Raw genomic sequence first — 26007 nt, 5'->3', positions numbered from 1 at the left:
TCGATGGAGTGGAACAGATGTTTGTAATCCTGCTCCAGTTCCCACTCAAGGGTTGCGAGGTGTACCAAGTCTGGTCTCACTTCGTGGGGGTCATCCCATTCTTGCATACCCTACCTCCAGTCAAAAATATAATCGAACCGGGTCTCTTCAGGGCTCCCAAAGTCAGGTTCTGTAAACGCCTCCCACAGCAAGCCAGGGCCATTAAACTCCTCTACCTCCGGGTTATCGTGCTCCACTGCCCAGGGTGTATACTGAACCGTATACCACCAGAGTGCCTGGTAGGCATCCTCTAGCCATAGCTCCTGCCATACCTGGTGCTCTAGTTGCTTTACCTCCATTGCTCCAGGGGCTGTTCTCCCAGGAAGGGCATCCGCAGTGCCATTCGCGTCTGCAATCGCTGCTCTTCACTGGGGAGACCCTCGCCCCCCTGGTACTGTACATTATCCAGGGCCTGGTATCAGATGCCTTTTCTTAATGCATCCTGACCATCCAGGTCCTCCTCCTCATATGGAACCGCTGTCTGAGTCCAGCCTGGTTCCATCCTGCTGCTGTCAGGGTCGCTGTACTGGGACATGCATTGCCCTCAATTATAAATCCAGGAAAATTGTGTTACCTTGTAGCTGTCCTTCTGGGCTGTGGGAATGATCCCGCCGCTTGCCACCAATTGTAACGGCACCCCGGGCATAAAAGGGGTTAAAAGCCGTTTAGTAAATATTCCCCATCCAGATATAAAGGCAGCTACTGAATACACCAATCCGCCGAACAGGAAAACCATAAGCACTGCAGACTGAACCTCTCTTCCTGCAGAGAGTGAAGCTGGAACAAGCTCTTAAAAGAGCTTAGTGAATATAGCTAGGGGAGTATACAGAGAATAGCAATCCCCCAGTGTAGATGCAGTCGTATCCCCCCAATCATGAGACAAGGCTCTATGTTGAGGGTCAAAACAGGAACAGACTGAGCTGTGTCTTTATTGGCCTTATATTACACAATAGTACCACCCACAGGGTTTTGTGGAACATCCAATCAAAATATACAACACAGATAAACACTCCCATTCATTCCAGCAAAATCCTCCCCTCTGCCTGTGATATAATTACTGAACACAATGGGCTAACGTAATTATCACAGGCAGGAAAATACACAGTTTTACAAAATGTTCATAACTTTAACAGTATACATCTGTAACAGATCGTTGCAGTTCCCTGGTGTCTGTGGACTAATCAAGGGAATTGTATTTTTTTATCATCCGTTCGGTAGAAATGCAACTTATAAATAAATGGATCAAACTACCGAACACCGGACCACCCTGCTGGTAATTAAGGGTTATTTTACCTCCCAGTTCTATTTTCAGCCGTTCGTATGGGTCCGCACGAATCCACTGTGTTTAGTATAGGTGGCCGCCATTTCGGGACTTTACACGTGTTCGCGGCCATCTTACGCACAAACAGCAGTGTTTGCCAGCAATCGTCTGGAACTAAAAACAGGCGAACACCGCTGAGACCTCCATAGCACCGGGGATTCGTGACAAAGCTACCGAACGCCCTGCTGTTCGGTAGAAAGACTTAACAGACTATGGGGATTCTAGCGACCACAGAGATTTGACTGGATGGCACGAATTTCATACACTTTCACTGTACGAACGAGGACCGACCGCAAGGCCAAAACTTATGGAACTATTTTCGGCTAGTTGGTCTGTGCGATCGATCAAAACTTTGGAACCCTATAAATCCCGAACCATTTATCCAAATAGACTAATCTTTGGATATGTTGTTCCCCTGGACGAGAGCTATCTGGGGATACTTAAAGCTGTACATCTGTTTTTGGGGTACATCCAGAACTTGGGTGAAATACTGTATGTGTTAATTATGTAAAATGGTTATCTGAGGGGAGGGGACGTGGGGGTTGTACCATGTATATGATTGGTGATTTTATGCCTCCCCCTGGGTGTGTTCTTTTTGTATGCAACTCTAATAAAAAGCAGGCTGGGTGTTCCAGCCCTGAGTTCTTCTTGACCCTTCAAAACGTAGCCTCGTCTCGTTCTTGGAAGGGGATTATTTGGGAATATTACTCGGCTCTTTTTACAGCTGAACCTGACTCTCCATCTGGATATTGTGAATGGGATTATACCAACTTTACTTTGACACAGCAGCTTGCAGGGAAAAGGACGTCACCAACGGCTGATACCCTCTCACTACCTGGGTAGCCGTTACAACATCTCATTCACATAAAATTACATTTGCAGAATCAGCATACTCCAAATACAAACATACTCAAAAATCAGGCAATTTCTTCCATTGGTTTAAAAGTTAGGTTGAAAGTCCTTTGTGATCACTGCAAGCATGGCTTTACAGCCCAAACCTGTTCCACAGAGTCCTCTATCCTGGAGATAATTGGCTTAACTGGGTGTGGTAAGTCAACTATCTCCAGGTACCGAAAATATCTCTATTCACAACAACAGCAAAAATACACAAAAATACATAATTCCTATCATACTGAACATAACCCCCACATTCAACCTATCCCCAGATAGCTTGGATCTGAGCGCTCAATATATCCAAACAGGGCTCAGATGCCACAAACACTGTCAAATCGCCATGGGATTTAAGTTTAGCATGGGCTGATGAGAGGGGCCATAGTCATGAGGCAGGAGGTTGGCAATCAGGCTTCTCCATAAACTGGGGGCGAGGTTAGTTTCGCCACAAAGAGATATGCAAATGATTGCTGCAAAAAACTTGCAGTTAACTTGTGACTGGATAACTCGAGACAAGGTGCTACAGCTCTTAGAGAAATTTTATGTAAATAAAGCTCCGGGCCTGACAGTATTCACCCACGAGTACTTAAGGAGCTAAGTGGAGAAATAAGTGAACCTCTGTATGTAATTTTTCAAGATTTTTCAAAATATTTGAAGGGCTATTAAGGGATAATATTCAGGAATTCATTGGGAAGATCTATATTAGCAGTAATCAGCATGACTTTATGAAACATAGGTCATGTCAAACTAACCTAATTGCATTCTACGAAGAAGTAAGTAGGAGTATAGATCTGGTTGTGGCAGTGGATGTGATCTACTTGGATTTTGCCAAGGCATTTGATACGGTTCCTCACAATAAGTTAGTCTTCAAACTAAAAGAAATTGGTTTAGGTGATTATTCTTGTTCTTGGGTAGAACATTGACTTAAGGATAGAGTACAATGAGTTGTCTTTAAAGGGACACTCCAGGACTGAAAACTGCAATAATTACAGTTGCAGGGTTAAGGGTAGTGGGAGTTGGCACCCAGACCACTCCAATGGGCAGAATTAGTCTGGGTGCCAACTCCCACTACCCTTAGCCCTGCAACTGTAATTATTGCATTTTTCAGTCAGTAAAAAAAAGGGGACAAAACATTTTTTAGATACATAAATGAGAAAAGGAAAGTAAAACAAGAATTAGTTAGATTAAAAACAAAAGAAGGAAGGTATGTAGAAGAGGATAAAGGTCTAGCTGACTGCCTCAATGGATATTCTTGTTCAGTATTTACAGAGGAAAATGAAGGAAAGGGACCTCCGTTAAGAAAAAGGATAAATGAGTAATTTATTACATGTGAGTTTACAGAGGAAGAGGTTCTATTTCAACTGTCAAAAGTAAAGACAAATAAGTCAATGGGACCTGATGGAATACACCCAAAGCTATTAAAAGAGCTTAGTGGTGTACTAGCAAAACCATTAACAGATTTATTTAACCAATCATTGATAACAGGAGTAGTCCCAGAAGATTGGAAGTTGGCGAATGCTGTGCCCATTCACAAGAAAGGCAATAGGAGTCGGGCAACTATAGGCCAGTAAGCCTTACTTCAGTAGTGGGGAAAGTGATGGAAACCATGTTAAAGGATAGGATTGTTGAACATCTAAAAACACATGGATTTCAAGATCAGAGACAACTTGGGTTTACTTCAGGGAGATCATGCCAAACTAATCTTATTGATTTTTTTGATTGGGTAACTAAAATTATAGATCAGGGTGGTGCAGTAGACATTGCTTACCTAGATTTCAGTAAGGCTTTTGACACTGTTGCACATAGAAGGCTTATCAATAAACTACAATCTTTGAGTTTGGATTCCAATATTGTTGAATGGGTGAGGCAGCGGCTGAGTGACAGGCAACAGAGGGTTGTAATCAATGGAGTATATTCGGACAAAAGTGGTAAGTGGTGTCCCTCAGGGTTCTGTTTTGGGACTGCTTTTATTTAACATATTTATAAATGATCTTGAAATGAGCATTGAAAGCCATGTATCAGTGTTTTCAGATGACACAAAACTCTTTAAAGTAATAAAATGTGAGCAGGATATTGCTTTGCTGCAGAGGGATTTAGATAGATTGGGGGACTGGGCACTAAAATGGCAGATGAAATGTAATGTAGAGAAATGCAAAGTTATGCACAAGCAACTTACACCCTAAATGGTAGTGAATTAGGGATAACCACACACGAGAAGGATTTGGGAATTGCTATAGACCATAAATTAGGCAGCAATATGCAATGTCAATCTGCAGTTGCTAAGGCCAGTAAGGTTTTGTCATGTATAAATAGGGGCATAAATTCTCGGGATGAAAATATAATTTTGCCTCTTTATAAATCGCTGGTAAGACCACACCTTGAATATGCTGTGCAATTTTGGGCACCTGTTCTAAAGAAAGATATCATGGCACTAGAAAAAGTGCAGAGACAAGCTACAAAATTGATAAAAGGAATGGAGCATTTTAATTACGAAGAAAGGTTAAAAAAAATTACGAAGAAAGGTTAAAAAAATGTTATATATATAAATATAAAAATATTTAGTTTGGAAAAATGGTGCCTCAAAGGGGATATGATAACATTATACAAATATATTCAGGCCCAGTACAAAGCATTATCTGAAAATCTATTTCTAAACAGGGCTATACATAGGACACAAGGTCACACATTTAGGCTGGAAGAAAGGAGATTTCATCTAAGGCAAAGAAAAGTTTACTTTTTACAGTAAGAGCAATAAGGATATGGAATTCTCTGCATGAAGAGCAATTGGATAAATACTTACAAAAACATAACATACAGGGATATAATCTCTAATTAGTGGGGTAATAACTGCTTGATCCAAGGAGACATCTGACTGCCATTCTGGGGTCAAGAAGGAATTTTTCCTAGTTTGTGGCAAAATTGGAAACGCTTCAAAATTGTTTTTTTTTTTTTTTGCCTTTTGGATCAACAGCAAAAACACATGTGAGGAAGGCTGAACTTGATGGACGCAAGTCTCTTTTCAGCTATGTAACTATGGGGCACGGAGTCTGTCCCTCCCACTGCAGGCTGACACAGACAAAATAGAGCTATAGGACACAGTCTATCCCTCCCACTGTAGGGTGACTCAAGAGAGAGACTGAAGTTAGGAGATATGGGCATCACATTGCCGAGTAACATAAACATTTGACACTTTGCGTGCCTTTGTCTGCAGACAGAACAGAGACAGGTAGAAGAGATACGTCTACGCCCTGCAGTATCGGGTGCAAAGAATCGACTTCCAGTAGCTGAAGGAATTTTGGAGGTCAAGCACAAAGACAGCTGGGAGCAGGTGTGTGATGCGGGCTGGACCGTGAAAAACAGCCGAGTGGTGTGCGGCATGCTGGGATTTCCATCTGATAAGAAACTCAACAAAAACTTTTACAAGTAAGAAATGTGAGGATATTCCATGTGTGTCTAGCAGCGTGAGTGTGAGTGAAGCTGAGCAAGTCCTCATATACAGGATTGAGTGTACACGTAAAGTGCTGGAGACAGAACGCACAACAAGAATCCAGAGACATATAGAGACTGAATGTGATCAGATAACAAAGTAATCTCAGAGGAGTAGTGAGTAACAGACTGAGTAGCAATGGAGTAACAGAGCGAGTAGCAGACTGAGTAGCAATGGAGAAACAGAGTGAGTAACAGAGCGAGTAACAGACTGAGTAGCAATGGAGTAACAGAGCGAGTAACAGAGTGAGTAACAGAGCGAGTAACAGAGTGAGTAGCAATGGAGTAACAGAGCGAGTAGCAGACTGAGTAGCAATGGAGTAACAGAGCGAGTAACAGACTGAGTAGCAATGGAGTAACAGAGCGAGTAACAGAGCAAGTAACAGACTGAGTAGCAATGGAGTAACAGAGTGAGTAACAGAGCAAGTAACAGAACGAGTAACAGAGCGAGTAACAGAGCGAGTAACAGACTGAGTAGCAATGGAGTAACAAAGCGAGTAACAGACTGAGTAGCAATGGAGTAACAGAGCGAGTAACAGACTGAGTAGCAATGGAGTAACAGAGCGAGTAACAGACTGAGTAGCAATGGAGTAACAGAGCGAGTAACAGAGCAAGTAACAGACTGAGTAGCAATGGAGTAACAGAGTGAGTAACAGAGCAAGTAACAGAACGAGTAACAGAGCGAGTAACAGAGCGAGTAACAGACTGAGTAGCAATGGAGTAACAAAGCGAGTAACAGACTGAGTAGCAATGGAGTAACAAAACGAGTAACAGAGCGAGTAACAGACTGAGTAACAGACTGAGTAGCAATGGAGTAACAGAGTGAGTAACAGAGCAAGTAACAGAGGGAGTAACAGAGTGAGTAACAGACTGAGTAGCAATGGAGTAACAAAGCGAGTAACAGAGCAAGTAACAGACTGAGTAGCAATGGAGTAACAGAGCGAGTAACAGACTGAGTAGCAATGGAGTAACAGAATGAGTAACAGAGCGAGTAACAGACTGAGTAGCAATGGAGTAACAGAGTGAGTAACAGAGTGAGTAACAGACTGAGTAGCAATGGAGTAACAAAACGAGTAACAGAGTGAGTAACAGACTGAGTAACAGACTGAGTAGCAATGGAGTAACAGAGTGAGTAACAGAGCAAGTAACAGAGGGAGTAACAGAGTGAGTAACAGACTGAGTAGCAATGGAGTAACAAAGCGAGTAACAGAGCAAGTAACAGACTGAGTAGCAATGGAGTAACAGAGCGAGTAACAGACTGAGTAGCAATGGAGTAACAGAATGAGTAACAGAGCGAGTAACAGACTGAGTAGCAATGGAGTAACAGAGTGAGTAACAGAGTGAGTAACAGACTGAGTAGCAATGGAGTAACAGAGCGAGTAACAGAGCGAGTAACAGAGTGAGTAGCAATAGAGTAACAGAGTGAGTAACAGAGCGAGTAACAGAGTGAGTAAAAGACTGAGTAGCAATGGAGTAACAGAGCAAGCAACAGAGCGAGTAACAGAGCGAGTAACAGACTGAGTAGCAATGGAGTAACAGAGCGAGTAACAGACTGAGTAGCAATGGAGTAACAGAGCGAGTAACAGAGCGAGTAACAGACTGAGTAGCAATGGAGTAACAGAGCGAGTAACAGACTGAGTAGCAATGGAGTAACAGAGCGAGTAACAGACTGAGTAGCAATGGAGTAACAGAGCGAGTAACAGAGCAAGTAACAGATTGAGTAGCAATGGAGTAACAGAGCGAGTAACAGACTGAGTAGCAATGGAGTAACAGAATGAGTAACAGAGCGAGTAACAGACTGAGTAGCAATGGAGTAACAGAGTGAGTAACAGAGTGAGTAACAGACTGAGTAGCAATGGAGTAACAGAGCGAGTAACAGAGTGAGTAGCAATAGAGTAACAGAGTGAGTAACAGAGCGAGTAACAGAGTGAGTAAAAGACTGAGTAGCAATGGAGTAACAGAGCAAGCAACAGAGCGAGTAACAGAGCGAGTAACAGACTGAGTAGCAATGGAGTAACAGAGTGAGTAACAGACTGAGTAGCAATGGAGAAACAGAGCGAGTAACAGAGCGAGTAACAGACTGAGTAGCAATGGAGTAACAGAGCGAGTAACAGACTGAGTAGCAATGGAGTAACAGAGCGAGTAACAGACTGAGTAGCAATGGAGTAACAGAGCGAGTAACAGAGCAAGTAACAGACTGAGTAGCAATGGAGTAACAGAGTGAGTAACAGAGCAAGTAACAGAACGAGTAACAGAGCGAGTAACAGAGCGAGTAACAGACTGAGTAGCAATGGAGTAACAAAGCGAGTAACAGACTGAGTAGCAATGGAGTAACAAAACGAGTAACAGAGCGAGTAACAGACTGAGTAACAGACTGAGTAGCAATGGAGTAACAGAGTGAGTAACAGAGCAAGTAACAGAGGGAGTAACAGAGTGAGTAACAGACTGAGTAGCAATGGAGTAACAAAGCGAGTAACAGAGCAAGTAACAGACTGAGTAGCAATGGAGTAACAGAGCGAGTAACAGACTGAGTAGCAATGGAGTAACAGAATGAGTAACAGAGCGAGTAACAGGCTGAGTAGCAATGGAGTAACAGAGTGAGTAACAGAGTGAGTAACAGACTGAGTAGCAATGGAGTAACAAAACGAGTAACAGAGTGAGTAACAGACTGAGTAACAGACTGAGTAGCAATGGAGTAACAGAGTGAGTAACAGAGCAAGTAACAGAGGGAGTAACAGAGTGAGTAACAGACTGAGTAGCAATGGAGTAACAAAGCGAGTAACAGAGCAAGTAACAGACTGAGTAGCAATGGAGTAACAGAGCGAGTAACAGACTGAGTAGCAATGGAGTAACAGAATGAGTAACAGAGCGAGTAACAGACTGAGTAGCAATGGAGTAACAGAGTGAGTAACAGAGTGAGTAACAGACTGAGTAGCAATGGAGTAACAGAGCGAGTAACAGAGCGAGTAACAGAGTGAGTAGCAATAGAGTAACAGAGTGAGTAACAGAGCGAGTAACAGAGTGAGTAAAAGACTGAGTAGCAATGGAGTAACAGAGCAAGCAACAGAGCGAGTAACAGAGCGAGTAACAGACTGAGTAGCAATGGAGTAACAGAGCGAGTAACAGACTGAGTAGCAATGGAGTAACAGAGCGAGTAACAGAGCGAGTAATAGACTGAGTAGCAATGGAGTAACAGAGTGAGTAACAGAGCGAGTAACAGACTGAGTAGCAATGGAGTAACAGAGCGAGTAACAGAGTGAGTAACAGAGTGAGTAGCAATGGAGTAACAGAGTGAATAACAGAGCGAGTAACAGACTGAGTAGCAATTGAGTAACAGAGTGAGTAGCAATGGAGTAACAGACTGAGTAACAGACTGAGTAACAGACTGAGTAGCAATGGAATAACAGAGTGAGTAACAGAGCGAGTAACAGACTGAGTAGCAATGGAGTAACAGAGCGAGTAACAGACTGAGCAGCAATGGAGTAACAGAGTGAGTAACAGAGTGAGTAACAGACTGAGTAGCAATGGAGTAACAGAGCGAGTAACAGAGTGAGTATCAAAGGAGTAACAGAGTGAGTAACGGAGCGAGTAACAGACTGAGTAGCAATGGAGTAACAGAGCGAGTAACAGAGCGAGTAACAGAGTGAGTAGCAATGGAGTAACAGGGCGAGTAGCAAAGCGAGTAACAGAGTGAGTAGCAATGGAGTAACAGAGTGAGTAACAGAGTGAGTAACAGTGAGTAGCAATGGAGTAACATAGCGAATAACAGAGCGAGTAACAGAGTGAGTAGCAATGGAGTAACAGAGTGAGTAGCAATGGAGTAACAGAGCAAGTAACAGAGCGAGTAACAGAGTGAGTAACAGAGCGAGTAGCAATGGAGTAACAGAGTGAGTGACAGACTGAGTAGCAATGGAGTAACAGAGTGAGTAACAGAGTGAGTAACAGACTGAGTAGCAATGGAGTAACAGAGTGAGTAACAGAGCGAGTAACAGACTGAGTAGCAATAAAGTAACAGAGCGAGTAACAGACTGACTAGCAATGGAGTAACAGAGTGAGTAACAGAGTGAGTAACAGAGTGAGTAGCAATGGAGTAACAGAGCGAGTAACAGAGCGAGTAACAGACTGAGTAGCAATGGAGAAACAGAGCGAGTAACAGAGCGAGTAACAGACTGAGTAGCAATGGAGAAACAGAGTGAGTAACAGAGCGAGTAACAGAGGGAGTAACAGAGTGAGTAACAGACTGAGTAGCAATGGAGTAACAGAGCGAGTAACAGAGCGAGTAACAGACTGAGTAGCAATGGAGTAACATAGCGAGTAACAGAGCGAGTAATAGACTGAGTAGCAATGGAGTAACAGAGCGAGTAACAGAGTGAGTAGCAATGGAGTAACAGAGCGAGTAACAGAGCGAGTAACAGACTGAGTAGCAATGGAGTAACAGAGCGAGTAACAGAGTGAGTAGCAATGGAGTAACAGACTGAGTAACAGACTGAGTAGCAATGGAGTAACAGAGTGAGTAACAGAGCAAGTAACAGACTGAGTAGCAATGGAGTAACAGAGCGAGTAACAGAGCGAGTAACAGACTGAGTAACAAGACTGAGTAGCAATGGAGTAACGGAGTGAGTAACAGACTGAGTAGCAATGGAGTAACAGACTGAGTAACAGACTGAGTAACAGACTGAGTAGCAATGGAGTAACAGAGTGAGTAACAGAGCGAGTAACAGACTGAGTAACAATGGAGTAACAGAGCGAGTAACAGACTGAGTAACAGAGTGAGTAGCAATGGAGTAACAGAGCGAGTAACAGAGCGAGTAACAGACTGAGTAGCAATGGAGTAACAGAGTGAGTAACAGAGCGAGTAACAGACTGAGTAACAATGGAGTAACAGAGTGAGTAGCAGAGAAAGTAACAGAGTGAGTAACAGACTGAGTAACAGAGTGAGTAGCAATGGAGTAACAGAGTGAGTAACAGAGTGAGGAGCAATGGAGTAACAGAGTGAGTAACAGACTGAGTAACAGACGGAGTAGCAATGGAGTAACAGAGCGAGTAACAGAGCGAGTAACAGACTGAGTAACAATGGAGTAACAGAGCGAGTAACAGAGTGAGTAACAGACTGAGTAACAGAGTGAGGAGCAATGGAGTAACAGAGTGAGTAACAGAGTGAGGAGCAATGGAGTAACAGAGTGAGTAACAGACTGAGTAACAGACTGAGTAGCAATGGAGTAACAGTGTGAGTTACAGACTGAGTAGCAATGGAGTAACAGAGTGAGTTACAGACTGAGTAGCAATGGAGTAACAGAGCGAGTAGCAATGGAGTAACAGACTGAGTAACAGAGTGAGTAGCAATGGAGTAACAGAGTGAGTAGCAATGGAGTAACAGAGCGAGTAACAGATTGAGCAGCAATGGAGTAACAGAGTGAGTAACAGAGTGAGTAACAGACTGAGTAGCAATGGAGTAACAGAGCGAGTAACAGAGTGAGTAACAGAGTGAGTAGCAATGGAGTAACAGAGTGAGTAACAGAGCGAGTAACAGAGTGAGTAGCAATGGAGTAACAGAGCGAGTAACAGAGCGAGTACCAGAGTGAGTAGCAATGGAGTAACAGAGTGAGTAACAGAGTGAGTAACAGACTGAGTAGCAATGGAGTAACAGAGCGAGTAACAGAGCGAGTAACAGAGTGAGTAGCAATAGAGTAACAGAGTGAGTAACAGAGTGAGTAACAGACTGAGCAGCAATGGAGCAACAGAGTGAGTAACAGAGTGAGTAACAGACTGAGTAGCAATGGAGTAACAGAGCAAGTAACAGAGTGAGTAACAGAGTGAGTAGCAATGGAGTAACAGAGTGTAGAGTGAGTAACAGAGTGAGTAGCAATGGAGTAACAGAGCAAGTAACAGAGTGAGTAGCAATGGAGTAACATAGCGAGTAACAGAGTGAGTAACAGACTGAGTAGCAATGGAGTATCATAGCGAGTAACAGAGCAAGTAACAGAGTGAGTAACAGACTGAGTAACAGAGTGAGTAGCAATGGAGTAACAGAGTGAGTAAGAGAGTGAGTAGCAATGGAGTAACAGAGTGAGTAAGAGAGTGAGTAGCAATGGAGTAACAGAGTGAGTAACAGACTGAGTAGCAATGAAGTAACAGAGCGAGTAACAGAGTGAGTAGCAATGGAGTAGCAGAGTGAGTAGCAATGGAGTAACAGAGCAAGTAACAGAGCGAGTAACAGAGTGAGTAACAGAGCAAGTAGCAATGGAGTAACAGAGTGAGTAACAGAGTGAGTAACAGACTGAGTAGCAATGGAGTAACAGATTGAGTAACAGAGTGAGTAACAGACTGAGTAGCAATGGAGTAACAGAGTGAGTAACAGACTGAGTAGCAATGGAGCAACAGAGCGAGTAACAGAGCGAGTAACAGAGTGAGTAGCAATGGAGTAACAGAGTGAGTAACAGAGTGAGTAGCAATGGAGTAACAGAGCGAGTAACAGACTGAGTAACAGAGCGAGTAGCAATGGAGTAACAGAGTGAGTAACAGACTGAGTAGCAATGGAGTAACAGAGCGATTAACAGAGCAAGTAACAGAGTGAGTAACAGCGTGAGTAGCAATGGAGTAACAGAGTGAGTAACAGAGTGAGTAACAGCGTGAGTAGCAATGGAGTAACAGAGTGAGTAACAGAGTGAGTAACAGAGCGAGTAACAGAGTGAGTAGCAATGGAGTAACAGAGTGAGTAACAGAGTGAGTAGCAATGGAGTAACAGAGCGAGTAACAGACTGAGTAACAGAGTGAGTAGCAATGGAGTAACAGAGTGAGTAACAGACTGAGTAGCAATGGAGTAACAGAGCGATTAACAGAGCAAGTAACAGAGTGAGTAACAGCGTGAGTAGCAATGGAGTAACAGAGTGAGTAACAGAGTGAGTAACAGCGTGAGTAGCAATGGAGTAACAGAGTGAGTAACAGAGTGAGTAACAGAGCGAGTAACAGAGTGAGTAGCAATGGAGTAACAGAGTGAGTAACAGAGTGAGTACAGAGCGAGTAACAATGGAGTAACAGAGTGAATAACAATGGAGTAACAGACTGAGTAACAGACTAAAAAACAGAGTGAGTAACAGAGTGAGTAACAATGGAGTAACAGAGTGAGTAACAGAGTGAGTAACAGAGTGAGTAATAATGGAGTAACAGAGTTCGGTTGTCCGTACCCCCATTGTTCGTTTACCGAATGGATGATGTGTGGTTCCCCACTTATACCTCCCCGAACACCAACCAACTCTGGCTGTTAACCGCAAACAGTGTTACTCCACTCTGTTACAATGGAGTAACAGACTGAGCAACATAATTAGTAACAATGGAGTAACTGAGTAACAGAGTGAGTCACAAAGTAACAGAGTGAGTAACAACAATAATAATAACATATTTAACCAGGAAAGGTACATTCAGATTACTCTAGTTTTCAAATACATCCTGGGGATGTTAACTTAGTCCAACATCCAGGGGTTGTTACAATGGAGTAACATAATGAGTAACAGAGTGAGTAACAATGGAGTAAAAGGCTAACAGAATGAGTAACAATGAAGTTACAACGTAATATAGTGAGTAACAATGGAGTAACAGAATGAGTAACAATGAAGTTACAAAGTAATATAGTGAGTAACGATGGAGTAACAGTGAGTAGCAATAGATTAAAAAAAAGAAATAAAAAATAACATTGTGCAGAGTTGTATAAAATATTATACTTTTGTAACCCCTTCGCGACCGTGGATGGTTCAGGACCGTCATGGGTATTTTACACTTGCCGACCGCTGACAGTCCTGGACCGTCACAACGGTAAGATGTACTTACCCAATCGCCGTCATTCCCCTGGCGGCGATCGGCGGTGCTCCCGGTGTGGGGAGATTGCCAGCAGCCCAGGCAGTCTCCCCATGGAGGATTAGGACTCCTGGGGCCATGTGATCGCTCAACAGAGCGGTCACATGGTCACAATAGGTGTCCTAGTGTCTGCCTGACAGGCAGTCTCCCTGCTAGTGTAAAATAAAATAAAAAAAATAAAGGTTAGTGTTAATAAAAAAAAAATAGAATTATATATGTATATATTTGAAGGCTTGGCCTGTAGTTGTGGGAGGGGCTTGGTTCCCCTTTAAAAGGGCTGCCAATCAACTCCCACCTTACCGTAGCTGGTCTGGCGAGTCTGAAACGTTTTACTTCCGGTTCAGACCGCCATCTTGGATTTTCCTTACCTGTTTTCTCGAGGTCTCCTGGTCCGGCGCTTCCCCGGGTCTCCTCCCCGTCACCGGCGTCTGCACAGCCCATTTTCGCTACGATACTGCGGGGAAAACTGTAAGTCAGGCCCGCCTTAAAGCAACTGCCGCAAAACTTCCTAGCTTTACACGGCGGAGCCCCATTCGTTTAAACCAACGCTCGGTTCTTTTCGTTTTCGCACAATATACCGTTCGGCTTAAAATCTTGTACTTTACTCACATGATTCACATGTCTTAAACTAACGAACGATAACATTCGGTTACATAGATATGGTATTGCCATTTCGGTTTCCGAATTACACTTAGGATGTATACATTCGGATACTCTATCTAGTTTCTTTCAGGGATTACATACAACAGCATGAATTTAAAACGGTACTCCAAGGGATTTTGCCCCTACTGGTTACAAACATTATTACAGTCACTTATAAATTATACTAATATAATGTTTAAACACGGGTGATGTGTCCTGATTTTCCTGACATTTTTCCACAGGTTCATTCCAGGGGTCCGCACTAAGAATTGTGATTTCGGACACCTGTGTTTATTGTATTTACCTTATAGGTTGGTTGGAATTTATTAGGTTCAATTTTAAAGTCCAACTATACACATTAAAAATAGGTAAATGTATAAATTTACTCTTTTAGGTTATTATACGCGGACGGCAGCTTTTACAAGCATGAAGCCATCATCTTCTTTTTCATTTAACCTACCCTCTGCAGAGTGTTGGGTAGGTTGCTTATTTTAGGGCCCACGATCTGGCCAAAACTACTGCATTACAGTCAGATGTTTATATATCAATCTCATGTTCACAGGTAAACATCCCGATACATTTTCAGTCGCCGGTTTACCTTTACTGACTCACATATCAGGTACTAAGCCAAAAAACATTACTTTCCATGTTCTGAGGGGTACTGGTCCTATTGTTAAAGTAACCCAATTAGGTATTGAATTTTCTGGTCTTAATCCATAAACTAGTGGTCCCGCGAGGCCAACAACCCCATCCTCATACTCGGAAGAATACGTCCCTCGGGCCAAATCATAGCTAGCTGCCTCGCAAAGTTGCATAGAGAGGGCCTCACCTATCACTCCCATTCTATCTTATGCTTTAAACTATCACCGAGAGGCCAACACCCTGCCACAACGTTCGGTGGCCTCATACTCTCCCCTCGGGCCCACGCATAGGTAGAGCCTCTCAAGCCGCTTGGCAATTAGTAGGGACTCATCGGTCACTATCACAAAGTATAATTGTTTCGCCGCTTGGTATTTAGCTAGCCTTACCAGTACCCACCCATTCATTTCAGAGTGATTGATTAAAGATACCTTATATTTTTCAGTTATGTCTAATACTCCTGATATCCCTGAGGAACTCTCGCTACCCTGCACACCCGCTAGGCCTGATACCCCTGTTCCTGGAACAGACGTTAATAGTCCTTCTTCACTCAGATCATGGACCATCCCACGTCTCACTGCAGAACTTAGAAGATGCTGCATCCCTTTCCCTGCTACTGCTAGGAAGGCAGAGTTGTTCAGACTCTTAAACACTACCACTGACAACTCTGATGCAGGGGAAGGCCCAAGTGCCAAACAATTGCCAGCATTTCACACCATGATGACCTCTCTTATGTCATCCATCAGCACAATTAGTGATAGACTGGAAAAATTGGAAGCAAGTGGTGCTAAACAGTCCACTACAATTACAATTGTCGCCAGTCAACCTCTTGCTGACGTTATGCCCGGTAATTCATTGGAATCCATTGCAATTATTGAAGCCATTAACCCTTCACACATTGTCCCGGCTCATCTCAAAAAGGACATTCTGGAAGGCAAGGATGTAAACCTGGTTTTATTGCTCATAGCCTCCCAGGATGTCCTAGAGAATAGGACATTTGCATATGGGGATATATCAGTTGTGCTAAGAGCAAGAGACCCGAGGCTGAACAAAAAATTAAACATCCCTGAATTTCTTCTAGGTTTTGGGATCTATAGGGATGTTTACTGCTCGGTATACCCAGGGAAAAGAGCAGAGCTAGATGCATACATGCACAAGATGGTGGACCTGGGGCACAAATACGGTGGTACTGCTTTTTATGATTACCACTGTTCCTTTTCTGCAAAGGTGGCTGCAGCTCTGGCTCAGTTCAATTTAAGCATTAATTGGAGCAAATTGGACACTGATTTCTGCTGGCATTTTGCAGGCCTCAGGCCTCCAGCTTGTGCAGTTTGTGCATCAACAGCACATCATACTAATTTCTGCCCAAACACAGCAGAAATAGAACAAAATCTATCTACCTCTAACTTTCCTAAATCTACTAGAGGGTTAAAAGACAAACTGGGTAGGGATATTGTATTTCTTGGTAAATCTCAGGTTTGTAATAACTTTAATGCGGGGAATTGTGGTTTCAGTTCTTGTAAACTGATGCATGCATGTTCCCACTTGCAAAGGAAGGAACGAAAAAGTACTAGTTCACTAAAGTTCAGGAGGAGAGTTACCAAAAGGGATATGTCATTCTCAACTTCCTAACATGGAACTAGTATAATAGTAGCAACCCACATACACACACATCTAGTAGTAGTAACTTAAAATATAACCTTTAACCCCTTAAGGAACAAACTTCTGGAATAAAAGGGAATCATGACATGTCACACATGTAATGTGTCCTTAAGGGGTTAATGAAAAAACATTAAAATCATTTATGTATCAAACAATATTTAATTTAACAACATAAAGTGAGGGGCTGCAGTCAGCAGTCCGTCTATATTTAATAAAGAGGCTGGGTTGCCTGAATCTAATAGCAACTTAGGTGGATTAGGTAGAGGAATGAAAAGCAAAATCAAATGGAAGCATTTCCATACTAAAATAATATAAACGTCTGTTATCCCAAGAGGGAATCCTCTAACCCAGATTATTACACCACCCCGGAGAAAGTTTCAGTGGAAAAAACCACACAATTAAACCAAATCCCCTTTTAGTTGCAGTACGAGTCCCAATAGCCCAAAGGACCTCATGCAATAAACGGCTAGAAATCGTAATATTAGCTGCACTAAATACGATATGTAACACTGGAGAGAAAAGTAGTCTGTCTAGCTCCAAGTGTCCAAATGTAGCTAAATGATGTTGCTAGCTAAGCGTCCCTGCGGCTAGAAACTCAGAAACGGTACAAGTGTCAAATTACTTAAGCTAGAAAAAACTGGAGAGTTATTGGTATAAGTTCCTATCTGTCCCTAGCAGGGCCGGATTAACATAGGGGCTGATGGAGCTGCAGCTCCAGGCCCAGGCCCATGGAATAGGCCCATTGATTTAAAAAAAAAAAAAAAAATTAAAAAAAATTTTTCACACACACACACACACACACACACACACACACACACACACTACTCTTAGGGATTCCACCTTTCTTTTATTTTATTGGCACATCCAGTATTTGAGGCTGCCTGGCTGGTGCCAATATTGCAGTGATACTGGCAATACAAATGCCGGTATTTTTCTCAGTATAAACAAGAGATTACTCTGCAATACCAGCACTGGCCAGTAGGGGTCGCTGTATGTGGAGACAGGCAGGGATAGGAAGTTCCAGCATATTCCTCCCTGCCTATCTCTACTCACTGATCTGCAGGGGTGCAGCTACAGAGTCCAGACAGCAACATCCACCCTGCAGAGACAGCCTACAGCTCAGCGAAGTAAGGAATGGGGGGAAAGGCTGCAAGGAGACATACACTGAGGCACTAAGGGACACTGGGAGACATTATGGCAGACACTGAGACACTAAGGGACATTGGGAGACATGACACACACACATAGGGACACAGTGTCCCTAGTCTCCCAGTGACCCCTAGTCTCCCAGTGCCCCCAGTCTGCCAGTGTCTCACTGTCTCCATGTCTCCTAGTGCCTCCATGTCTCCCAGTGCCTCAAGTGTCTCAATGTCTCCAAGCTAGTGTCCCTGGTGTCTCAGTGCACCCTAGTCTCCCAGTGCCCCCAGTCTGCCAGTGTCTCACTGTCCTCATGTCTCCTAGTGCCTCCATGTCTCTCAGTGCCTCAAGTGTCACAATGTCCCCATGTCTCCAAGCTAGTGTCCCTAGTGTCTGTGGCCATGGTGTCTCAGTGTCCCCATGTCTCAATGTCCCCATGTCCCCCAGCCAGTGTCTCTAGTGTCTGTGTCCCTGGTGTCTGCGTCCCCATGTCTTCAAGTGTCCCCTATTTTCCCGGTGTCCCCATGTGTCCCAGCCAGAGTCCCCTAGTCTCCCAGTGTCACTGGTGTCTCCGTGTCCCTAGGTCTTCCCGTGTCCCCAGGTCTCCCCATCTTCCTAGTGTCCTAGTGACATGGGGACCCTGGGATACATGGGGACACAGGGAGACATAGGGAATTGAGACACTGTGATACATAGGATCACTGGGAGACCTAGGGACACGACACTAGGGGACACTGGGAGACATGGGGCAATGAGACACTGATACATAGGAACACTGAGACCTGGAGTAATCAACACATGGGGCACTGAGTCATGAGGGCAATGGGAGACATGGGGGACACTGGGAGGAATCCATCTATACAGCAGAATCAAACTAAGTAGTTTTTTGGTGATTTTACAGCATTTTCTCTTGTGTCATTCCTTGTGATTTACATCATGTGATGTCACCCATACATATTTAATTATGCAAATTAGTAAGGCCGGTATGTTTTTTCCAAGAAAGGTGGCAACCCTAACTACTTTTCACATACTCTTACTTAAGTATGGAAACTTAAGAGGGATGTATGGAAATAAAACTTGTGTGGACTGGCTGACAGTGAATATAGTTAAAGGGACACTATAGTCACCAGAACAACTGCAGCTTATTGAATTTGTTCTGGTGAGTAGAATCATTACTGTCAGGCTTTTTGCTATAAACACTGTCTTTTCAGAGAAAATGCAGTCTTTACATTACAGCCTAGTGATAACTTCACTGGCCACTCCTCAGATGGCTGTTAGAGATCCTTCCTGGGTCATGGCTGCCTAAAATGCATCCAAACATTCGTGTCTCCTCCCTCGGCATGCAGACACTGAACTTTCCTCATAGAGATTTATTAATTCAATTCATCTCTCTAAGGAGATGCTGATTGGCCAGGGCTGTGTTTGAATCATGATGGCTCTGACCTGACTCTTTGTCAGTCTCAGCCAATCCTATGGAGAAGCACTGTGATTGGATAAGGCCACCACTTCTAATGATGTCAGCAGACTGCTTTTTTCTGAGGCAAACAGCATGCAGAGTTACAGCTTCAGGCTTGAATATAGTAAGATTTTGCTATATTTATGGAGGCATGATGGGCCCAGGGGGGCTAGATGGTGATGTTAACACTATAGGGTCATGAATTCATGTTTGTGTTCGTGACCCTATAGTGATCCTTTAAGGTAATGCTGACTTTGGTCTCTCTAACACTATGGCATGTTCCCTTTCTTCTACACTCATTACATACAGCTTTTCTCTGTCCCAGACTATATACCAGGAGCTTCTGCCTGCTAGTAAGAAGGTAAGGAGACAAGTGGACCAGCGAGTTCCAAGGGACAGTCCTTAGAAAGCGTTGAGTGAGTGCATCATTAGATGCATTTATGCCAAGCTCAGGGTGCTGTCTGCATAGTATGCCCTTAGTTGGCCAGCTGCATGATTGGCAGGCAGCCTGACATGCATTCATGCCAGGCTGGCCTTCTTATTCTTTGTGCAGACATGTCCTCTTTTTGGGCATGTTCGCCCCTTTTGGCGGGTTACGTGATTTGTGTCAGTGGCACACCCTTTTACCATGCCCATTGACTTCCTGCTTGACTGGACACTGCTGTTAGGGGTTATGGATTTACTTGAAAGATGAAAACATAAATTAGAGAGAGATTAGCCTAGGGTATGTGTTTTCTTATAGCTGCTGTTTTCTTTCTCTCCAGCACCATCTCCATCAGATACATGACGCTTGGGAGTGTTTTACTGTTTTTGGTCGATATGATTCTGTAATTAGGCCCGTCATAATTGTCAGCACCAGGCCCACTGGGCTCTTAATCTGGCCCTGGTCCCTAGTCTCGAACTCCATAGCTAGCTAGTAAATGAAAGGTAAAAGTCCCGACGCGCGTTTCGCCGTTACACGGCTCGTCCCAGTGTTACATATCGTATTTAGTGCAGCTAATACGATTTCTAGCAGTTTATTGCATGAGGTCCTTTGGGCTATTGGGACTCGTACTGCAACTAAAAGGGGATTTGGTTTAATTGTGTGTTTTTTTTGCGGAGCTCACATGAGGTCAGGTCCAACCCCGCGGAGTGTTCATTTAAAATATAACATTCATAACAGTATGATAATAGTTCTAAAATAAAATATCAGATTAATTAATATCAGAATACTAGTTAGCTGTCTTAGAATATTGTCTAACCTTCCTCTAACCTGAAAATAGTTAAATGTAAAAGCAGCACTGTAGAAAGGGTCCCAGGAATAACTGACAGACCCCATCTAATTAATGCTGAAACGTAAAACGAAAGTTTACAAAATGAAGTTAACAAATTATTTAGATCTGATTGTCTCACGACTGAAATTCTTAATGGGTAAACCATACATGGTTTGAGACAAAGAAAGGTGAAAAACTGACCTGGTAAGAAATTTGATTCTTCTGAAAAAATCATGCTAATCATGGTAAATGGCTTATCATTGAAATACAAATCTCTAATATCCAAGACTAATTAAAAAATGACTGTTACGGACCGTTTCAGCAGACAAGGGGTTAAAATCCGTTTAGGCGATAATCCCCTTTCTGAGACAGGCACAGCTACTGCAGAACACCAAACTCCCGAACTGGATACAAAATAGCACTTCAAACTGGAACCTCACGAATAGCTGCCAGCAGACAAACAGGAAAAGCATACATCAGCTTACACTGCTGGCAATCAGTCTCCAACAGCATACAGTGAATCCCCCCAAGAACGAGACAAGGCTCCGTGTTGAGGGTCAAGCAGTGGTCTCAGGTGCTGGCACACCCAGCCTGGTTTTTATACAGTCTTTTCAAATACAGGACCGCCCACAGGGAGGTATAAAACAATCAATCACATATCAGTTACATCCCACATATTCCCTCCCCTTATCCTGAGAGGAAACTCAATTATACATACAGTTAAACATACTTTCTACCCAACTTTCATAACTCTAAAACCATACATCACATTCACATAAAAATTACATATTCACAATCAATCCATTCAGGGGAACAACATATTAAAAATGGCATGAATCAGACCTGGGGTTCAAAAGTTAGTAAAATATCTTTTGGGCCCTGGCTTGCACATGGCTATCTGGCCCAGACCGGTTTTACAGAGCCCTCTGTCCTGGAGACAATGGGAAAATAATCCAATTATATCCAGGGATAGAGGCAGACTCCATTGAGCACATGGTTGCAAAAAAAACATAAAATACAATAAAATACACAAGGTTACATTTACTACATAAAATAAAGACATGCAACATATCCCCAGATAGCTTAGGTCTGAGCGCATATTATTGAATGGCGCTCAGACCACACACATACAGTTCAATTGCCATGGAGCTAAAGTCTTTCCCATAGTCTTTCATTATATGAATGGGCTCCATGGCATAGCTATCTGGGGTATCACCGCTCACACAGGGCAAGTACCGAATGACCCCACTGTATTTAAAGGGCCAGAATGAGTGACATGCACTCTGTTAGGGCCGAATACGGTTTTTAAAGGGCCCAATCTCCCAGGGCCATAGTCCAAAGGCAGCAGGCGGGCAACCAGGCTTGGTTGCTCTCGTCACAATGACTAACCATAACAACTTGTCAATTTAAAACGCTGTTTAAAACATAGCTCCTCATTATTTTCAGAGGATACCGAAAGGGCCACAACCTAGGCCATACCCCAGTTATCACAATATGGAGGTTAATGATATATTTTACCCTGAATCCCTCTCATTCCTTCAGAGAATAATGGATGTGTTCAGAAACCAATTAAATCATATAATGTTATACGTGTTTTGGCCTACAGGCTGTTTCTTCATCAAATGAAAAAGACAAAAAAATATCTGCATTTATGGGTTATTTAATCCCGTTTCTTATGCCAACATGTCTATAATTTTCAGGATGATATAAAATGACATCCTGGCCTCTGATAAACAAAATTCTACGAAACCCAATGTTGTTTACTTTGAAATAATCCGAGATTAAGATTCCTTTGAGAATGCTTTAAAATAGATCATCCAATGATTCAAACAGTAAAGAAAATTCTTTTGGTCTCTTGGAAACATCTGGGAGCCAATGCTCGATTGCACAACCACTGTCATCTCTGAGAGAAGATCTGAGGAAGACATAATCGGCCAGGAGTCTGGTCACCATTCCATTCCCCCATCATTTCATATTGTTACACAGCCACACTCTGTGAAAACAAACCTCAGGCTGTGAAGCGAGTGACTACACCGTAAAAGAAGCATTTTGATAGATTTGTGTTCCAGCATATTTTAATGTGGGGTACTGTCTACACAAGTTTGTGGTTAAACCATTCCTAAACAGTGTAACCCCTTAAGTTAAAGTGCTCAGGACCTCCAGGAACTTTAATAACTTCACTGACATGAAGCTGTAATGGTGCCCAGAGTGTTGCTTTAATTGTTAGTGACAATATAAGACTACATACCCACTGTGGCTCCATGATACATGGCGTGCTACAATAATTTGACATCTCTCCATGTTGGCATCAAATTACACTGCTGGGCAAAGCGTTCCATGCCCCTCACTTTTGGATCGAACGTTCGGGGAGAGACGTTCAGTGATACACAGACAACGTGTTTCAAATTGGGCTACTACCAGTGTATTAAGGGTCAGCAAAAGTAACATGACAAGATTACATCAGCTAAACACGATATTTCTTATTCAGCAACCAACATGTATTTCTGTAACCAAAGGTTAGAAAGGTTATTTGATGAGTTGCAACAGGTTTTACTTTTAAGCTGACATTTAACAATTGCTATTTCCAATATAGTCTTGTCCATTAACAGTAGTGTGGCAAAGATGCCTCTGCCACGTGTTCCTGAAGGGACCTGCTGGCTAGCCTCCTGCCCAAGGAGCCATGTAAAAAGCCTGGGTTCGGGTAGTTTCCCTGGACTGTTCAGTAACCGAACCAACTCACGAACTACCGACCACCTGGGAGGCTTGTTTACCCCTATTAACTCCTTGTAACGATTCTAACTGCAGTGTTCTAAGTGTTGGTCTGGATGGCTGCCGTTCGAATGCACAAACACGTGGTGGCTGCCATCTGGTTCACACGAATGAAGGCAGCGGTGTTTGGTCGTCGAGTGCATGGAACTAAAATAGGACACTCGAACCCCCGAACATCGTTGAACTTCCATCATTGCATGCGTTCGGTTCGGTAGATCCTGGAAGGGCACTGTTCGGTGGACTTGTTCGTCTGGATCAGGGAAACAAGCTCCACGTTTAGAATATATACTACGCTTGGTTGGTTATTCGTGAGGAGATACTGGCGATAATTACAGTGATACCTACAGTACTCTCTGGATTAGGAGAGGTCTACCCACTGGGAGCTGGATCCAGGACTTGGGTCCAGGGTGGGCGGAGAAGGCAAATCCCAGCCAAGCTGCAGCGGCGAAGGGGCTACAGTGCTTATGGTGTCCGGTGCAGTGCTTAGGGCACTTGGTAATTACTAGGAAGCGTGATTGGCGGAGGTATCCAGTCTGGGTACGAGGCAGTCCGCCACAAGTAGTCACGTACTTTTTTAAACCTTACTTTCACTCCCTGAAACCCAGCTCAATGTGTATAAACCTTGTATGGTAATGCTGGCAGGCAGTGGTCAACAAGAGTAAGCTAATTGTAGCAGAGCTCCAATACCTAGCATAGGAATAACCCTCCAAGACGCTTTCTCCCCCCAGCAGCTAGACGACACATAGTTCTGGGAGTCAACTGATTTTATTTTGGTGACACATGGCTTTTATGTAGAGACCCCTACATTGGGTCTCCATATCAAAAATGCAGGGATTTTCTTCCCAGGATACTCTGTGCCTGAGAGATAATTGCATGAGAAAAAACTATAACTCCAGTATCTCTAAGATACAGAAAAATATACAATATTCTAAAACACCCCAAACATAAATTGTAATAACTTCGTAACCCCACGAAAGTCATATCACCAAATAGATTGAATTCGAGTGCAAACCTTGCTAAAATATCACTCAGATCACTTTGTTGGTTCGTGAATGCCATTCGAATGAAGTTTTGACTGGTCGGCCACGAGGTGATGCCCCAAAACCATTCCAGAGAAAACAAGGCAATGACCGGTCATTTTTCGGTGGATCTCGCACAAACACTGATGAATCCATCCCCTGGCTGTTAGGGAGCGAATGCTACCCCAGTTTGGTAGTTCATGCCTTCTGAACGCCGTTCTCATAACTGTTCTCATGACTAGCGGTACTAGTTTCCCCGGTGTTCGCGGGTGTCACGTATCAAACGGTTCCACACTGTCGTTAACTGCTTGGGAGCCACACAGGAGAAACACTTTCTTTAATGATCAATTTGTGTTTAACAGCTGGGGTAATCAGATTTTTGAAGGTGCGAACAAGGGCCACACAGAGAGGGGGTTCGGTAAACAAACGGGGGTGTACGGACAGCCGAACAAAGGGAATAAGTGTAGTTGTGTCCTCTATTCTGCTACACTAATTATTTTACGTAACTCTTAGATAATCTGAATATTATTTTTTAACAGAAATGTGAAAAAACAACTGTCTGTAAAACGCCCCCCAAAGGTGGCCTTCAAACCCAGGTAACTGTACAGGGTGGGACAGTTTATTCATTTTAGCTCCTTTTAGTAAAAGGAGCATGCAATAAACTTCACAACCCTTTTACTAATTATAGTTTATTATCTGTGCCTTCATTATCTTAATCTGAGTTATTCCTTAACCTCCCCATCTGTGCCCATCATTATATTAATCTACGAGTTATTCCTTAACATTGCCAAACTGATTATCATAATCTGTGAGATATTCCTTAACATTGCCAAACTGATTATCATAATCTGTGAGATATCACTTAACATTGCCAAACTGATTATCATAATCTGTGAGATATCACTTAACATTTGTGAGTTATCCTGTAGCCTCCCCATCTATTCCCCCTTTTGTCTTAATCTGTTATTTTTAACATTCCAACATGTGCCCACTATCTTAATCTATGAATTATTCCTTAACTTCATCACCGCTCCAACTGTATTTAAGGAAAGCTGTTAAATACCCAGGAGTTTTCAGATTTTTAATATTAGTTTTACTAATGAATACATTAAATAAATATATATTGGTGTGATTTGTATAATAAAATTAAATGTAGAACTCTACAGCTGGGTGACTCCACCTTAGCTCCCTGTCAATCATTGTTATAAACGCTACACCTGGCAGTCAGCATAGAAAGAGCAGACAGAGAGGATTAGAAATAAAACAATGTTTCAATATCTCCTCATTTGCATTGTGTGCCCTGACTGTGCCTTGTCTTAGCTGTATTATGATGTAATTTGCTAAATCTCTGATACATATTTAAACATAAAACAGCCTCTTGTTAAAAAAAAAAAAAAAGAAAAAAGTTCAACATAAGTTCTAGGTGACTTTCAATATTTTATTCAATTCTGTAAATTCCAGAGTGACCGTTTCCCTTTAATATGTGAGTCACTCTCACTTCCCCGCCTGTGCCCCCATACTCTAATTCTGTGAGTTATTCTTTATTTTCTCCATCTGTGACCCCATTGCCTTCTGGAGGGGTTTACGGACGGACAGACGAACAAAGGGAATAAGTGTAGTTGTGTCCTCTATTCTGCTACACTAATTATTTTACGGAACTCTTAGATAATCTGAATATAATTTTTTTACAGAAATGTTAAAAAACAAGTGGCTGTAAAACGCCCTCCAAAGGTGGCCTTCAAACCCAGGTAACTGTACAGGGTGGGACAGTTTATTCATTTTAGCTCTTTTTAGTAAAAGGAGCATGCAATAAACTTCACAACCCTTTTACTAATTATAGTT

General features: G+C 42.8%; 1 protein-coding gene across 10 annotated transcripts in view; it reads left to right on the top strand.

The window, feature by feature from the left end:
• Positions 1-26007, top strand: part of LOXL3 (lysyl oxidase like 3) — a 337537-nt gene that overhangs the window by 126699 nt on the left and 184831 nt on the right. For 5 of the 10 annotated variants that reach the window (XM_063457481.1, XM_063457483.1, XM_063457488.1 and 2 more), the window contains exons 4-5: positions 5463-5674; positions 24705-24761. In XM_063457481.1, coding sequence (XP_063313551.1) covers positions 5463-5674; positions 24705-24761 — 269 coding nt within the window. Of the gene's footprint in view, positions 1-5462; positions 5675-24704; positions 24762-25856; positions 25914-26007 lie in introns of all 10 variants that reach the window. The other 5 variants (XM_063457485.1, XM_063457486.1, XM_063457489.1 and 2 more) reach the window with 2 other exon arrangements.

Source organism: Pelobates fuscus, chromosome 6 (genome assembly GCF_036172605.1).
Source record: "Pelobates fuscus isolate aPelFus1 chromosome 6, aPelFus1.pri, whole genome shotgun sequence".
Taxonomy (NCBI): Eukaryota; Metazoa; Chordata; class Amphibia; order Anura; family Pelobatidae; genus Pelobates; species Pelobates fuscus.
This window is presented reverse-complemented; position numbering and strand designations above follow the sequence as displayed.